We start from the raw sequence: 17,623 nt of genomic DNA, 5'->3' as shown, positions 1-17,623 counted from the left end.
TAAATGGAAAAAGTCACACCCTACTTACAATGCTCTAAGTGACTAGCAAGTGTCTCTCCAGAGGTGGCCTGGCCTCTCACACTGCTTAAGGACCAGTTTATCTGTTATATCCAAAGTATCTCTTCCTGGTCTGAGTGAGTACAACTTGAACAAGTCCCTCCAGATGACAGGTCAGCCTTCTCTTGTTAGCCATAGCAGTTACATCATCTTAAAGCAATCTGGCCTCAGGTTCTGATCTGAATGAGGTCAGTATGAAGGTGAGATGGAGAATGGGTTTTAACACACACAACAGACTCACTGTGTATACCAAAGAAAAGTCTTTATTGTAAACAAGGTATAAAGTTCAACAAAAAATATTGTGCAAATTGTAACTCGTGATTTTTTATAATTTTTAAGAAAACTCTTCTTTCAAGGGTTCAAGTTTGCATGTCAGAAACCTCTGAGATATGGAAACAGTTTAAATGGGAAGGTGTGGTGAGGTTTTCACTGTGGATTTTGAATAATTTTCCTTTGCGACCAAGTGTATCATCTGTCCACTTTACAACAGAAAAGAAATACTGTTAGCAAAAGTCATTGCTCTTGGGGGGGGGGGGGGGGATACAGCTCAGTGATGAGAGCTCTTACAGAAGACATGCAAGGCCCTGGATCCGATGCCCCAAACTGCAGGGGTGACCACATTATGACACTCTAAAAGTCTCGGAGTTTCCCAGATGCCCAGACACTGCGGCGCTACAAACATGACATCAACATCCTTTTCAAGGTAGAAGTGAATGTTCTAATAACAATTTTCCTGCCGATCTACTCTGACATCCTGAAAAACTCCTATAAATAAAATGACACTGTCCACCTGTAATGGTCACTAAACTTTCTAATTTGAAAACAAAAACAACAACAACAACAAAAAAACCCAAAAAACCACAGTGTATGTTTGACGTTAAGTGTCCTTTGCTGATGACATAAAGCCACCTTTCTCAAGGAGTTATCTCAAATTCTTGACATCTCTTCTTTATAATACATATTTTCATCTCCAGATTTTTTTTCTAAACAAAGTGCAATGTATTTTAAGTCTACAGAAAACACATTGGTATACAATTTTCAAATCTACACAAAAAACTGCAAGCAAACTAAAATCTAAAGTAGAGTAAAATGCCTAAACTTTCAAAACAAAATGTCAAAGAAGAATTTTAGCTGCACTTCCAAGCAATTAAATTAATGAGGGCTCCAATCCTTTGGCTCCCCCACAGCAATGTACAGCTGTTCAACTTCAAATACCAACAATAGTGGAAAAATGATAGTTTTAGATATACTTAGCTACATCCACGGAGTTGACTGGAAAGACTCCTAGAAATAAGAAACAAGATAACTCTAGGAGAAGATGACATCTCTGTGTAACAAACTCATTTTCTAGCTCCATTTCTGTACCGTAATTTCCAGCCTCTATATTCTTGAAACCAATCCTTTGAAAGAATCGCACTGCAAAGCTGGTCTCGAGTATAAATGGCAAAAACAAAGTCCCCAGTGTGTATGTGATTCAAAACCTGTGCTGTGCTCACCTCAGCCGAAACCTTCCAGACTAAAATAAGGGAGGAATAAAAGGGTTCTCCTCTCTTTATGTGGTAAGAACTGAGCCCTGTCCTCTGTGACCTGCCTGTGGCTGAAGCACTTCTTGTCATTTCACCCAGGCGGGGCCTCCCCCAGGCCAGGGTTTCTACTTTAGGCCCTTGTGGAGGGCCACAGCCTTGCAGAAGCACTTGACACCATCACTGGCTCCTGACTCTGACCAAAGTTTATTCCGCGTCTCCATCTTCTGGCCGTCACTGTGCGGAAGCAGGGGTCGGAGGCAGAGCAATGTCATTTAACTTGCTAACTTCCATTTGCCAGTTTGGCAGCTTCTTGGCTGATAGGTGGCGTCGGGCATGCTTGGTTAAATGGTCGCTCCTCATGAACCGACGGTCACACATGGGACAGGCAAACTTCTTCTCACCTGTGTGTGTCCGCCGGTGTCTGGACAGTTCATCGGAGCGAGCAAACCTCCTTTCACAGCCTTTCCAGCTGCAGCTGAAGGGTTTCTCCCCTGAAGCAAAGAAAGCCAGAGGGTTAGTACACATTTACATACAGAGTTTAAAATTGAAAGCTGGCCAGTTCATAAATTATCCAAGCTTGGCGTCATGGTTCACACTTTTAATCCCAGCATTCTGGAGACAGAGGCAGAAAGATATGAGTTCAAGACCAGCCTGGTCTACAGACTGCGTTCCAGGGTAGCCAGGGCTGCACAGAGAAACCCCACCTGAATAAATAATGTAATAAATACATATATATCATGTATATTACCAGATGTGCTGCTTCCTCTGCCTCCAATTCCCAAGGGCTGGGATTACAAGGGTGTGTCACCAGGCCTAGGGACAAACTGACTAATTTTAAAGACAGTGAGTCATCTACCTCACCCTCCCTTGCATCTGTGTCCACAGTCTAACGCCACATACACACCCACCTCACCCTCCCTTGCATCTGTGTCCACAGTCTAACGCCACATACACACCCACTTCAGAGAGAGAGCCCGCTCGGTCAGTACCTGTGTGTGTCCTCACGTGGGCCTTCAGATGGGAACTTTTAAAGTAAGTCTTGCCACACCCTGGGTGGCCACAGATGTGACTTCTAACTCTGGACGAGTCAATCTGGGGAGTGACCCTTGCTGCTGAAGGAGAGAATCCAGGCGCAGGGGCAATGGGAGACAGTCTGGTGCCACTGGGGCTCACCACTGGAGGCCTTGAGCTCTGCACAACAGGCTGGGGTACCACAAACACGACGGTGCCCTCAGGCACCTGAGCGCCCATGAACAACACAGGTGAGCAGACAGCTGGTGGCTGGCTAGGAGGAGTGCTGGGGACAACTGTGCTAACAAGAGAGTTGTTGGCAGGAAGGGGAACCATCTGGCAGATGACAGGCAGGGGTGGCACTCCCCCAGTGGATACTGTAGGTGAAGACACTAGTACTGACTTCTGCACTGGGGACGAAGGAGCTGGCTGAGACCTACAAATTACTGTCTCTGAGGAAGGCACAGCAAAGTCATACAGTGCAGCACCCGCCTTCTCATCACCATCGGACACTGTGCTGGGCTCAGGCTTGGATCTGTTTGGTGACACAGCAGCACAGGGTATGTTCTTTCGAGTAGCCTCAACATTTACGTGGGTTCTTCTCCGGAAAGAATTGTCCTGATAGTTGAGGATGCTAGCTGCTTTCACGGGGCAGGACTGGTGGTTGCACAGTTGGGCATCAGCTGTGTGACGGATGACACTGGTGGCTTGAGCCTTAGGGAGGGGAGGGGCAGCTAAAGGACTCTTTTCCTCCTCTTTGAAAGGAGTGGCGCCTGGAGGCTTGGCAGCATCAGAGAGTGATTTGAAGTGGCCAGTAGATGGCGCTGGTGCTGTCAGATTTGACCCTTGGGAGGGTTCGAAGTCAGAGGGGCTGTAAGGTGGCGTTAAACACTACAAATACAAACACAAGCAAGGAGAGGAATTAGAGGTCTATTATGTAAACTCTAAAAAATGCTGTCACTTCTACCCACTGAAAATACTCACAAATGCTGGGACTGTCTGAAGGTCAGGCGTCCCTGGAAGCAAGCTGTCATCCTCGGAGGTATCAGACACTGGCGTGACAGGCCGGTTTTCAAGGTATTTCTTGAAGTGAGACTTCCAGTCGCAGCTCATGGACATGAGTGCTTCCACCGCTTCAAAGTCACTCTGCTCAGCTTTGTCCCAGGGATGCTTCCCCTCTCTGGGCTTTTCAGAAATTAGTTCCATTTTCCCCTCCTACAAAAACAAAAGTTGAAGCTGATCAGTTATCTAGTTATCCAAACCACAGGGATGCCCAATGCTTGCTACTTTATTTCAAAGTTAAAGGCCACCTTATTGCCAGTAAGGGAATTAAGACGAATGTCTTAAAATGTAATTTGACTTAAAGTAAACTACTTCCAGGTTAAAGTGGTATCTAGTTACCAGGTTAAAGTGGTATCTAGTTATCTAAAGTCTGAAATTGGTAACTTCATCACATACGGTGAAGATTAAGTAAAATAAGTGGACACACACAAATACAGCCAGGCATGGTGGGATACATGTATAATCTCAGGAATATGGAGGCCAAGCAGTTGGAAGTTGCATCTCAAAATGCAAAACACACAAAGCAACCAAAGAGGAAAAAAAATATTTTATTTTGGTCAAGTCTCAATCTCTTAATATCTATGATTTTTATCAGATTTATTCAACGCAATGCTTTTCTGTACCAAAAGGGACCAGACAGGCATAAAATATGTTCTTGGGATATGCAAAAACAACCGAGTACAAGTTGGTTTTAATTTAATTAAAACATGATTTGATAACCGATCATGCTCTGTGTGCAACACCTTCGACCTAATGTCTCACATTAAAAGTTCCATGACCTTCATTTCAAAAGAATCACCAACCATCTCTACTTTCCTCTTAAAAAGAACTTCCAAATTCTTCTGGTTAAAGTCGAGGTTGCAAAAATTATGAAAAGCCTCATAAAGTGGGGGAGCCTGGAATATAAGGCTCCAGGCCAACTCTGGCTATATAACAAGTACAGGGCCAGCCTGAACTCATAAAGACAAAGCAAAAACCTAATACATTAATAAAATGGCAAAGATAATCTTAAAGCTTTTTTAAAAATGCCTATCTTCCTGAGTGTGGGAAAACAAGACACGGTTCTTGAAATATCACTAACAATGTAATTGCATAATCGTTCGCGCCTTTATGTAAGCTGCAATGGATGAAGACTGTAAGTGTAAAAAAGCCTATAGTCACCAAGTCAAAGAAAGAGGGGTGGGAAAAAAAGGCAGCCAGGGGTGAAGAATGTGAGCCGGGAGGGGAAGCCGGGAGGGAGCGAAGAGCTGGTGCGAGGCAGGAAAGGGAAGCGGGGTGGAGGCAGAGGCGAGGCGGGGCGGGGCGGGGCGCGGGAGGCCGGCGGGGGAGATCCTCGCTGGCGGGGACCGACCGATGGGGCCGCCCTAACCTCAATGAGGCTGGCGGGTGAGTCACCGGGAACACTGCCCGCCGCGCGCACGTCCCCGCGCCCCGCCCCTGCCATTGGCCGGCCAGCCCGCGGCCCGCGTCCGGATTGGCTGGGCGGGCAGGGTGGGGGCGCGAGGAGGAGGGGACGAGGCATGTGAACAAAGCGTGATCAGCGACTGCTGCGGGCGGCGCAGGAAACGTGAACTGGGAATTGCCGCGCCGTCACCTTTCCCCTACTTCCTGAGCACGGGCCCCCGCCCCCGCCCGGCCGGGGAGGGGCCGCGGGCGCCGCCGCCAACCGCTCGCCAGTGCGCGCCGGGCGGCGCGAGGGCTGGGCGGTGTCGGCTCCCGAGTCGCCCGCCCCTTCCACCTCCCCCGAGCCGCGGTTCCCTTAGGAACCGACAGCAGGGCCGGGCCTCGTTCCCGCCCCTGGCGGAGGCCGGGGCTGGGTCACTCGGGGACGAGGAGCTCCCCGGGTGCACCCGCTCGCCGCCCATCCCTGGCCTCCGCCTCGGCTGCGGGAGGTGGGGCCGGGTCCCCGCGGAAGCCCGACCGCCGCCCTCCTCCTGCTCGCCGCCCCCGGGGAGCGGCCGGAGCCTGGGGCGCTCCGCCCACTCGGCCCGCGGGACCTCAGCCCACCCGCGTCTGCAGCATTCGTCCCTGACTGCTGCTTCCGGCAGCCTGAGCCCCCGCAAGCCGTCTCTGCGGGCTCCCAGACGTGCGGCGCCCACGGCACGGGCTCCAGGCGCGCGGCCCCACGGTTCCCGCCTCGACACGCGGCCCCCGCGTCTCGCGGTCCCGACTCCCCCGCCCAGCTGTCGGGCTCCAAGGCAGGACCCTGCCCCCTGCCAAGAGTAGTCTATAGGCAGCCACCTGCCTCCGCCTCGGATGGGAGTCCCCTCCCGACGTCTGCGGGGGCGCCGCGGCTCCCCTGGCGGCCGCAGAGTCCGCGTGCCTTCCATACCCCGCGCGAAGCCGGCCATCCCCTCCCCCAGCCCCGGGCTAGCCCAGCCGCGCGGTCTCCACCTGGCAGGGTTTCCCCCCTCCCCCGAGGAGCAGGCGCCCGCCTCTCGGCTGGGCAGACCGTGAGTAGTCCCTGTCACCCCGGGTCGCATTCCTGGTGCAGACAGGGGCATCTCCCGCCAGAGCCAGGTGCAGGGGGCCCCCTCCATCTCAACCGCGCTTCCAGGGAGACAGCCCCTCCAGCTCACTCGTCTCCTGGGGTCTCCCTGAGAGTCCTCCTTGTCTCCTGGATACCCAGGATCCCAGGATCGCTCTCCCCTGGTCCAGGTCCCAGGCTGCTTCTTCCAACCCTTTTTTTTTTTTTTTTTGCACATGCCCTCGATGATATTCCAGCCTGCAGGGAGGAAATCCCTTGCAAGACTCCGCTGCAGCCTGGGTTCTCAGGCGTGGCTTATTTAGGGGCTCATGCTTCGCGCTCCGGCTGGCTCCCCTACACTGACCGGTAGGAAAGGACCAGCATCCCCAGGTAACTTACCGAAGCTTGCTGGAGAGAAGCGCCGAAGTTGAGCATGGTTGGCTGCCTGGCCGCAGGTCGCGAGCTGCCTGGCTGCTGGCTGCTTAGTTAGCCACAGACGGGAGCACTGAGACACTAGACGTCGACGCCACCGCGCTCCGCGCTGTCTGTCCCCCTCCCCGTGCAGGTAGCCGCTCTGCCTGCCCCGCGCCGCGGGCGGGGTAGAGGGCGGGGCCTGATGTCGACCAATCAGCGGCAAAGGTGTGTGAGGCCTCAGCCAATGAACTGGCAGGGCCACGCGTGATCAGCGGCTGCCCGGCTGCAAGAAGCTCTGTCAGTGGAGCGTGTACACAACCCGAGGCACCGTGTTCCCTCGGTCCAGCCCCGGGGAACTCCGGGGACCACCTGACTCCGTGACGCCCCTCGCCCATCCCTAGTCTTCAGTCCTCCGCCCATGCCCGGGGGCGGCGCCGGCGGCGGGGCATAGCTGGGAGGCGCGGTGGAGGCGACTAGGCTTTGCGGAGAGCCGGCCCCACGTGGGGGGTGGGGAGGGAAGCCCGCTCCGCCCAGTCCCCTTCGCGCCCACAGCGTCTGGGCCCGCCAGGGAGTGGGCGGGACCCCGAGCAGGAGGCGGAGGCGGAGGCTGCAAGCGCGGCTCGGAGCTACCAGACGTTCTTTGGAAGCGTGGTTCTCGTGGGTCTTGCGTGGAAGCAAGGGATGGATGAACCACTGAGCGGCATTTCTGAGCATTTGCCGGGTTTTGTCACTCTTAAGCCGGAGGACTGAGGAGAACCAGGGCGAGGTGGTGGCGGCGGGAGCCCTGTCACGGAACAGACACCTGCTCGCACTCACCGCCCACGCCCAGGCGCTGGCTCGTCCTCCCATCTGCAGCACAGGCACTGGCAGCAGGGCCCGCCTCTGCGCGTCCCTCCTGTCCTTCTGGGCGGTTGGAGTGGGGACTAAGGGAAGCCAGTACCATAGAACTAGTGGCGTGGCAGGGAGCCCCAGACCCGACGCTCGGTGGCAGAATCGAGTTTGAGTTTGATGCAGTTGAAGTTTAAAATACAATGTTCGAGCTATTTCCAAGGTGGACCCCACTTCCCCCACCCGCGGGACCACAGTCTTCGCCGACGCCCTACCAAGAAACCGCTTGAGGGGATGGGGTGAGGAAAGCATGCTTGCAGGTGGGATTCCTGACCGGGTCAAACATCGAGTTCCTGTCCCTGCCCCCTCCACCGTTCCAGGGATTGAGGGCAAGCTGAGCTTTTTAGGGAAGCCAGCCTGTGTGTGCAGCAGCCCGGCTGAGGCTGTAGCCTCCTAGTCTGAGAGCTCTTGGCTCCTTGTTGGCGCCCTATTGCCCCGCCCCCTCGCCCGTTTGTGCGGGTTCACAGCAGCTGTTGGAGCCGGAGGCAGTGATAACGGGGCTTAAAGCAAACTAGAGATTTTTATCTTCTCCCTGGGACAGGCAGATCATGAGACAAAAGTCACTGCCCTCCTGTGGGCTTTTTCAGCCTGCTGGGCTAAAAGGGCTAAAGCAGGTGCCCTTTCTCAGTCACCACAGAATAGGTAATGGAGGGAATTTGTTTTAGAGGCCTCCAGCTCTACCAACATCTATCTGATGGTTCCTTCTGGTATACCTAAAGCCAGCCAGCAACAAATGTAATGATAATAACGTGGGCCAGAGAGGCCCTGGGTGGGGGTGGGAGTGGGGGAAGATGACTGAATGGCCTCCTGTCACTGCCTGCTCTGAATCCGCTGGAGGAGCGCCAACTCAGCAACCCAGGCAGCTCTTCCTGCCTCTCTCCACCCGGTGCCCTGCTTCTGTCTGCAGGAGTGTCCTTCCCTGCAGGCTTCCTTCCGCTTGGGCTGGCCCATCCTGTTGATCTGAGTCTGAAGGGCTGGAGCAGCTGGCCTGGGCACCTGCTGCAGCGCAGGAAGCCCTTGTGTGTGCCCAGTGGCAGGCCTGCCTGCCTGCCTTCCTGTCAGGGAGCCGCCTCCGGGAGAGGTCACAGCCAGACCCACCAAGCCTGAACCCTGTGTCTGGCGTGGTGCCCCCACACCCACCCTGCAGGCTGAGTTGTAGGGAGCTTTCGGGACTTGGAGTGATCACAACAGGAAAGAGGAGAGAAAGGGGTAGGAGAAACTGGGTAATGATGACCTGGAGATTCAGAGAAAGCCTTCCCCAGGCACTTCAGACCCATTATCGCCAAATCTAAAACTCCTCTTTCTTTGAGGTCTTAAGGGGTGATCATTGCCAGTCTAGCCACAGTTGCCTCCCTCCCCCCAAAACTTAAGTGAGATCTAGTTAGTCCCCAGCTCTAGACAGCGTTGCCTCAGAAACACCTACTTACGGTTTGTTTTACAAGGTTCTCTGTCTGCCTGTCTTCACCACCCCCCACCTCCTATTTTGCCTTCAGCCACAGGGTCTCACTATGCAGCCCTGGCTGGCTGACACATTCTGTGTAGCCCTGGCTGCCTAGACAACCCTCCTGCCACAGCCTACCAAGTACTGGGCTAATGGGCACCAGGCAGGCACTTGGCTCAGTGTTTCACCTCTAGCTTGCACGAAGCTATTTCTGTCTGTAATCCCAGGACATCCACCCACATCACAGCTTGTTTTCCAGAGCCCAAATGCCATGCTTAAACTTAAGATCACAACAATCCCTACTTAAATAAATTACTTTTGCCTATTGTTATTGGAAGATAAAAGGCCACCCCTTTATGAGCTAGGGGTCTGCAGCTACTCATTCAACCTTTCCAGCCTTCTAGTAAGTTCTTCCCTTGCCCAGAGCCATCATACAGTGCATACATCTCCATGCCACACCCCCATTCAATAAGCACTGTCTTTCAGGCCTCCGTTCACTGATGCATTCAACCAATGTTATTGAGCATCTGCGTATTCTAGGCCGGCCAGTAGACTGGTCTCGAGCTCTTGAATCTCCTGTCTCTATCTGCCAAATTCTGGGATCACAAGGGTGTACCACCACACCCTGCTTTACTTTAAGGTTTAATGTTTAATCCCAAATTTGAGAGGCTAAGACAAGATTGTCATAAATGAGACCAGCCTGGGCTACATAGTTTCAGGTGGAGACTGACTACTGAAGAATTTACAGGCTATGGAATGACACAAGACTTGGTGCAAAGAGAGGCTAGACTCTCTTGGAAGAGATGTAATTTTTTTTTTTTCTGAAGGGCCCTTTTTTCTCTGGTTTCAGTGTTTCCTTGCCATGTTGGTGAAGCCTTCCTTGATAGCTCCAGGCTGAATTATTTGCCTGCCTCTCCTCCAAAGCAATGTTATAAGTAAGGATATATATATATATATATATATATATATATAATTGCAAAACCCTTTTATGGTATTGAATCCTGCCCACAGCCCACTCAGATATAAACTCCTATAAGACAGTAGCCATTTCATAATGTCCCTTCATATATACACTCAAGCTGGCCTGGAACTCTCAACAAGCCTCCTGCCTCAGCTCCTGAAGTGCTGCGATCACCAACATGAGCTGTTGTGCCCAGTTCCATAGTTATCTTTCTTACTTACTATTTGTTCTTTAATAGGTACTTGATATATTTTTTTCTCCAATGAATTAAGTAAAATACTAGATTGTTTCTGAAGACTCCATGGGATTGCAGACAATGTGGGCCAATATGTGAGTGGAAATACGAGTCCTTCCAAACCCTTGTCTTAGACTGTGCTGTTACAAGGACCTTCATAGATGTAGTCATCTTGGGCATGAACAAGAGAGGAGACTTACTTTGGCTGTAGGAAGTGGTACCTCAGATGCTGATCCTTATTGCTAATGCTGTTGGTTTCCTTTCAGTCAGAATAATGAAGATAGAGACTCCCCAATTCAGATACCGATCTTAGAACACATTGTACCTACCAGCGAGCTTCTCTTTGCTCTGTACAGTCACCAAGTCTCATCCCTGTTCATCCCTTTATGGCTGTACCACATGCCAGGCATTAGTGAACACTGGAGAACCATCATAAAAACAGTCCCTGTGTTGAAGGAACTTCTAGGATAGTGGGAGAAGCTGGTAACTGTGGCCATTGCTACATTCTGGAAGATACTAAGAGAGCTGGTGCGCAGGTGATTTTGGAGGTGCTTTGAGCAGTGTCAGAAAGGCTTCCCTGAGTTAATTCTCAAAGCCTGTGGAGCAGGGACTACCAGCTACGCAGTATATGCTTTAACAATCGGATTCACACACTTGAGAGGCAGGAGGAGGACATGTACGTCGCTGAAGGGATGTAAGAGAATGTTGGTCCCAGGGTCGGCAAGGATAAGTGTTAGCAGGGATGGCTGCCTAGGTGGCCATTCTAGCCCAGTATGGAGGATGGACTTGAGGAGTGGGAGCTAACACCAGTGTGGAGGCAAAGGTGACGAAACAAAGCCTAAAGAAAGGAAGCAGAAGCAGGTTGGAGAGGCTGGGGCAGAGATGTGACTTGCTTACTGGATATGGGGTGAGGAAACATACTCACTAGATCTAACGAGAGAGACATCGTTACTGGAAGAAGGGACCACAGAAAAGTCATGGGTTGTGGAGGACAGAAAGCCATGGTCAAATTGGCTTTCTTAAAAAAGAAGAAGTCCAGGCATGGTGGCGTTCGCCTTTAATCCCAGCACTTGGGAGGCAGGGGCAGGTGGATTTCTGAGTTTGAGGCCAGCCTGGTCTACAAAGTGAGTTCCATGACAGCCAGGGCTATACAGAGAACCCCTGTCTTGGAAAGAAAAAGAAGGAAAAGGAGGAGGAAGGGGGGGAGGAGGAGGAGGAAGAGGAGGAAGAAGAGGAGAAGGAGGAGGAGGAAGAAGAAGAAGAAGAAGAAGAAGAAGAAGAAGAAGAAGAAGAAGAAGAAGAAGAAGAAGAAGAAGAAGAAGAAGAAGAGGAAGAAGAAGATCATTTTTAAAAACTATGTTTATGGGAGGGGGCAGTGGCCACAAGAGGGCAATGGATTCCCTGGAGCTAGAGTTAGGGACAGTTGTTTGTCACCTGTCACTGATGCTAAGAAATGAACTCAAATCCTCTGCAAAAGCGACATGCACGTCCTTAACCTCCGAGCTCTCTCTGTACTCTGATAGGTTAGTGTAAGGCATGCAGGGCTAAGGGTCTGTGTGGCACATGGGAACAGAGATGTCTAGAGGTAGTCTTCTCTCAGATCCGGAGTTAGGAGATGATAACTGGTGGGCTGGAGAGAAAAATACAAAAATCCTCAGAACGTAGCAGCATCTGAAATTAAACCAAGAAATCCCAAAGGAGAAGGAAACCCCAGAGGAAAGCAGATGCAGGCACAGGGAGATGCTGGCTGAAGGTGCCAGGCCAGGAACTCTGCTCCTAGGTCTTGCTTGGTTTGCTGGTCTAGTGGGACTAAGTAGAGACCAGAGCCAAAGATAGCTCATGGAAAAACCGAAAATGTCATAAGGACTAGGGGAAAGAGCTTCGCCTTGACCAGTGAACGTTAGTTTCATCACCATGGTATATTAATTGCTTTTCTCACACCCGTGATCAAATACCTGGCCAAAACAATGTAAGCGATCCTTTATTTTGCCTTCATTTGATACCGTCCATCACAGCAGGGAGTGGTGGCCCCACATGGGAACACAGGGTGACTGGTCACACTGTCCAAAGTCGGGATGCAGGGAGAAATGGACAAAGGTTCTCAGCTACCTTTCTCTTTCTACTCAGCACCAGCCCAGTGCCGCAGGGCTCCCCACATTCACAGTGGGTCACCTCTCTTCACATAAACCTTCCAGGAAGCACAGTATAGACCCACACAAAGACGTGTTTCCAAGGCAACTGTAAGTCTACTCAAGTTGACAATGAAGATTAATGATCATAATTTGGAATTCTGTGCACACCTTTAGTCTCAGCATTTAGGAGGGCAGATCTCTTGAGTTTGTGGCTGGCCTAATCTACATGTGAGTTCTAAGACATCCAAGTCTACATAGTGAGAACTTGTCTCAACAAAAAGTAAAAGAAAAGATAGCTATCAGATGTGGTTTTAAACCTATTTGATACTATTTCCACTTATTCTCTGTAAATGTCATACATCTATATAGCATATTTTGTTCATATCCATCTACCATTGCCCCCTTGAGGGCTCAGTGCCCTCCACCCTCCCAACTTCATGCAGTTTTTTGTGACTGTTGTTTACTCTCAGAGGCCAGCATGTTTATGGATGTAGAACTATTCACTGGGGCATGGACAGACTACAGCTGTGTTCTGAAAAAACAGTGGTGCTCTCTTCCTTTCACAGCTCTCCTCCTCTAGTCAGCTCGTTCATTCTTTATGAAGTGAAAAAAAAAATAGTTAGTTAGTAGATCAGGTTGGCTCCAAACTGGGAGATTCTCCTGCCTCTTCCTCCTGAATGTTGATATTAAAAACCCAGCCAAGCGGGATTGGGGGTGGTGGTGGTGGTGGTGCATACTTTCAGTTCCAGCACTTGGGAGGCAGAGGCAGGCAAATCTCTTAGTTTGAGGCCAGCCTGGTCTACAGAGTGAGTTCCAGGACAACTAGGGCTACATAGAGAAACCCTGTCTCAGAAAAGGGGGAAAATGAAAAGGAGCCAAGAAAAAACTTTAAACAAGGCGTAGTAATTCTAGCACTCAGGAGGCTGAACAGTTACAGGCCAACTTATACTATATGAGTTTGAGGCTTACCTGGACTACATCGTGATCCTCTGCCATCTCTCCACCTCGATTCTAGGTGTCACTTGTTGGGTTTTCTTTTCTTTTTCTTTTTGTGGGGGTGTTTGTTATGAAATAGGATTTCTCCTTGAAGCCTCTGGCTACTCAGGAACTTACTGTGTAGACCAGGAGGGCCTCAAACTCACAGAAATCCACCTGCCTCAGCCTCCTGACTGCTGGGAATAAAGGTGTGCCCCACCACCATCTGATCCTTTTTTTTTTTTTTCCATAATTTAGGTTGTCATACAGAATAATAGGTCTTACTATGGCGTCCTCATGAACCTGCCATTATCTATCACTTGCTTACACTGTGAGTCAAAGGTGATGCTGAGGACTCCCTAGCCAAGGTCTGCATAAGACTTGGAAGTTTCCCTCCTCATCCTGTTGGAAATCAACCTTTAGACATGAATACTTGGGGTAACCTACAGCACAGTGAGAGCCTGTGTGAAGGTGAGCAGTCATTTGGAGGAGCAGAAGACACCACAGTGGTCTAAGTGTACCTGCACCAGAGCAAGGTTATCTGGGACACTCCATCCTGTCCCTCGGGACCAGCTAGTACCACGTGGAGAGGAGCTAAGCTTCCCAGTCCAGCTCTGGCCCAGAGAGTCATGAACAGTGGTAGACAGCTGCCCAGGTGCGATCCTGGGCTCCTGCAGGGGTAGCATGGTTAGGGAAAGGGGAAGAGGAGGTCCCATTTCTGGAGAAACTGGAGTGTGTGTATGTGTGTGTGCGCAAGAGCCTCTGCCTGCTGCCTGTGCTTCTGCCTGTGCCTGTGCCTGTGCCTCTGCTTCTACCTGTGCCTGTGCCTGTGCCTCTGCTTCTACCTGTGCCTGTGCCTCTGCCTCTGCCTCTCTCTGCCTGTGCCTGTGCCTGTGCCTGTGCCTGTGCCTGTGCCTGTGCCTGTGCCTCTGCCTCTGCCTCTGCCTCTGCCTCTGCCTCTGCCTCTGCCTCTGCCTCTGCCTCTGCCTCTGCCTGCTTCCTGTGCCTGTGCTTCTACCTCTGCCTGTGCCTTTGCCTGTGTCTGTGCCTGCTCCTTCTGAGACCACCCCTATTGCTTGGCTCACTGAGCTTGGAGGCCTAATTTGACCCTCCACTAAAATTTAATTAAAAACGTTAATCAAAAATTATTTTGAATGTGTATGTTTCTCTTTTTCTCTCCATCTCTCTGTGTGTATCTATGTGTGTGAGAGAAGTGTGAATGTAGTATATGCACACATGTACATGTATGTACACACATGCATGAATGTGGAGGCCAGAGAAGGACATCATGTGTTCTGTACTGTCACTGTAAATTTGTTCTGTTAAAACAGGGCCCCTGTCACACCACACCATACCAACACACAGATCTCCAGTGCACACAGACTTTTACTTGTGTTCTCAAGATTTGAACTCAAGTCCTTATGTTTGTACAGCAAGCACTCTTACCCACTCCCCACCCCACCCCCAGCCATCCCCTCAATTGGTTTTTGTTTTATTTTAGAGACAGGGTCTCATGAAGCCCCAGGTGGCCTCAAACTTTCTATGAAGCTAAAGAAAGACAACCTTAAACTTCTGACCCTCCTCTGCCCACTTCCTGAGAACTGGGGTTACAGGCATGACCACCACACTCAGATTTATGCACGGCTGGGGAGCCAATGCAGGGCTTCAAGTGTCAACTGGGCAAGCACTACCATTTGACCTACTTCACCAACCTACAGGAGGGCTTTTTTGGCAAAGCAATTTCATCTGTCCACTCTCCGGCCTGCTCTTCACCTTCCTGAGAAGTGAGAAGCCAGCCAAGTGGCTTTTCAAGGTTCCATGAAGCAGTAAACCATGTTAATCACTCTGGAAGCTTTACAAAATGAAGCTGTGCTGGCGAAGTCTGAAAGTCCTGGGAAGGCTGAGCTCAGGGGGTCCTGTGCAGCTTCAAGGGTTGCCAGGGTCACAGAGTGGCTTCCAGCTTCTCCTCCTGCCTCAGTCTTCTACGTTTCAGAATTACACCTGTATGCTATTGTGCCTTTTAATGCTATGGAATTGACATTTAAAAAAAACAAAACTTGTTTATGTTTCCAGTGCAATGGTGAACATTATGAGGGCATCAGATCCCCTGGAACAGGAGTTACAGACAGTTGGGAGCTGCCATGTGGTTGCTGGGAATTGAACTGGGGTCCTCTGGAAGAACAGCCAATGCTCATAACTACTGAACCATCTCTCCAACCCACTATTGGCATTTTAGCATGCATATTTTCAGTCTCTGCTCTGCTTTCTCACTTCCTTCTTTCTGCATACGATACAAATATGGAACCATAAAAAAATTACGCAGCTGCTCAGCAGATAAAGATACTTGCTATTCAAGCCAGACAACCTAAGTTTGATCCTAGAACCTGCCGTGGAAGAAGAGAATTGACTCCTGAAAGTTGTCCTCCAATTTCCACAAGCTTTCTGTGGCACACGCGCACTGTACCGCTGAGCCACACCTCCGGTCCTGTTGGTTATATCTAACACCTAAGTCACGATGAGCATCTCCCTGCACATCAGACATTACGAAGGTAGAACTGTTAGGATTTGTGTCACAGTATGAGTTTCCAGTTTCTTGGCGGGATCTACCTGTTCTTACTTGTTCCGACTTCAGTATCCTAATATCTTGCCTGGTGTCCAGGGGTCTTCTATCCAGAGGCCAAATGTCTGCCTTCTCTTTTGTGCCCAGTGAGTCACCAGTGGAAACTATGGATGTGATCTCTGCCCAACAGTGGTATTTTAAGGCAAGTGCTCTACACTGAGCCATGCCCCCAACTCCTAAATAAGAACACTGAGATACATATGTACTTTCTTATTGTTGTTGTGTTTTATTATTATGGACCACACTCACTTTTGCTAGATAAGCCTCCTACCATAGAGCTATATGCCCTGCCCTCTTACGTGACATCTTTGCTTGAAATCTTTCGAATGTTGATGTTTCAGAGAAAGGGAAGGGGTTACCCATGCTCCCCCTTGGCGTTCTTCAGCTTCCACGCCAAGAAGCCATGCTATGGCAGTTTACCTGCCGTGTTCAGGGTCCTAAGTTCCATCCCCAGCACCGGAAAGGGAAAGAACAGGTTACAACGAGTAATTTATTACGGTTTAGGGGCGTGTGTGTGTGTGTGTGTGTGTGTGTGTGTGTGTGTGTATGTGTGTGTACCACAGAGAGCTTGTGGAAATTGGAGGACAACTTTCAGGAGTCAGTTCTGCTATGCCGCAGAGTGCAGTCTTCCAGAAAATCACTCTCACACGAGCACACACCCTTATGACTGTCTAGCACTTACAGCCCCTGCTCTCAGCACCAATGAGTGCAGAGTGGCTCACACCAAAGGCAAGTGAGACCCACAAGCTTGGAAAGGAAGCCATTTTACCAGGAGGCAGTTGTCAAATGATCCAAATATCAAATGACCATTCAATACTCCAGAGATTCTTTACAAACACAAGGTTCCAGGGAGGCTTTGCAAGCACAGCAGTGAAGAGGCAGAGCAGGTTTTGAGGTGTGGTGGCCTCCATACAGTACTGAAATTCATGATTTCTGTTAGCAAAGGCACAAGGCCTGCCCATGCTACTGTAGGCTTGTTTCCTATCATTACAGGGAAGAAAATGTTGAGGTTTGGTTAAAGTTTAGTGAAAATAAAGATACTAATTTTCTTCCTGTCAGCTTCAGAGGCCCCTAAATTCTATCCACAGACCCCTTATCATTCCACTTAGCCTCTAAAAAATTAAAATATAAGCTCAAAAATGACAAAAATGTTAAGGAAAACATTTTTTTTTCATTTTATGTGTAGGGGTGTTTTTCCTGCATTCACATTTGTGTATCATGTGTGCAGCACCTGTGGAGGCCAGACAGGAGTGCTAGAGCCCCTGGGACTGGAGTTTCCAATGGTTGTGAGCCACCATGTTGGAGCTGGACCCTTAGTCTGGTTCTCTAGAAGCAGCCAATGCTCTTAGTCATTAAGCCATCTCTCCCCACAGGATACCCTGAGTGACATTCCTCAGCCTTAAGAACAGAGACTGAACACAGCAGTGCTCACTCAGAGGTAGGGCTCCCTCATTTCTGTTCATGCTGTCCACAAAGACCCAGCTGTCCTTGTCTGTAAACAGCAGACATTGATTGCTTATGTTTTGAAATGCTGGGATGCTCACCATCAAGGTACCAGCAAACTCAGTGTGTGGTAAGGACCACTCTCTATGATAGTTCCTTCTCTTCTTCTCATGGTATTGCAGTCATCAACCTGCATTCCCTTCCCAACAAACCCCTTCCTACCGCTGTCACTTCAGGAGATATGATTCTAACATAAATTTGGGGGTTCACAAACATTCAGACACAACACCCTAACTCAGAGTTGCTTTGAAGGTGGAGAGGGATTAAGGCTAAAGAAGCAGTGTGTTTGGTCTCAGGAAGACAGCACGAACTCATGAGAACCGCAAGACTG

The 17,623-nt window shown here is 50.2% G+C and overlaps 1 protein-coding gene across 2 annotated transcripts; it reads right to left on the bottom strand.

The window, feature by feature from the left end:
• Positions 1–302: 302 nt before the first annotated feature.
• Positions 303–6,699, bottom strand: Klf10 (KLF transcription factor 10). 2 transcript variants are annotated; one of them, XM_021183242.3, is made up of 4 exons: positions 6,523–6,699; positions 3,579–3,809; positions 2,573–3,485; positions 303–2,074 (listed from the first exon to the last, which is right to left on the bottom strand). In XM_021183242.3, exons 1-4 carry the CDS (start codon positions 6,556–6,558, stop codon positions 1,815–1,817), a joined length of 1,440 nt encoding a protein of 479 aa, XP_021038901.1. In that variant the 5' UTR covers positions 6,559–6,699; the 3' UTR covers positions 303–1,814. The 2 variants fall into 2 exon arrangements, with proteins under 2 accessions (XP_021038901.1, XP_085688033.1); XM_085831907.1 differs by lacking the exon at positions 6,523–6,699 and adding an exon at positions 5,664–5,693.
• Between the last annotated feature and the right edge of the window lie 10,924 nt (positions 6,700–17,623).

Source organism: Mus caroli, unplaced genomic scaffold (genome assembly GCF_978045245.1).
Source record: "Mus caroli unplaced genomic scaffold, Mus_caroli_1 scaffold_16, whole genome shotgun sequence".
Taxonomy (NCBI): Eukaryota; Metazoa; Chordata; class Mammalia; order Rodentia; family Muridae; genus Mus; species Mus caroli.
The sequence above is the reverse complement of the archived record's forward strand: the minus strand, read 5'-3'. Positions and strand labels throughout refer to the sequence as shown.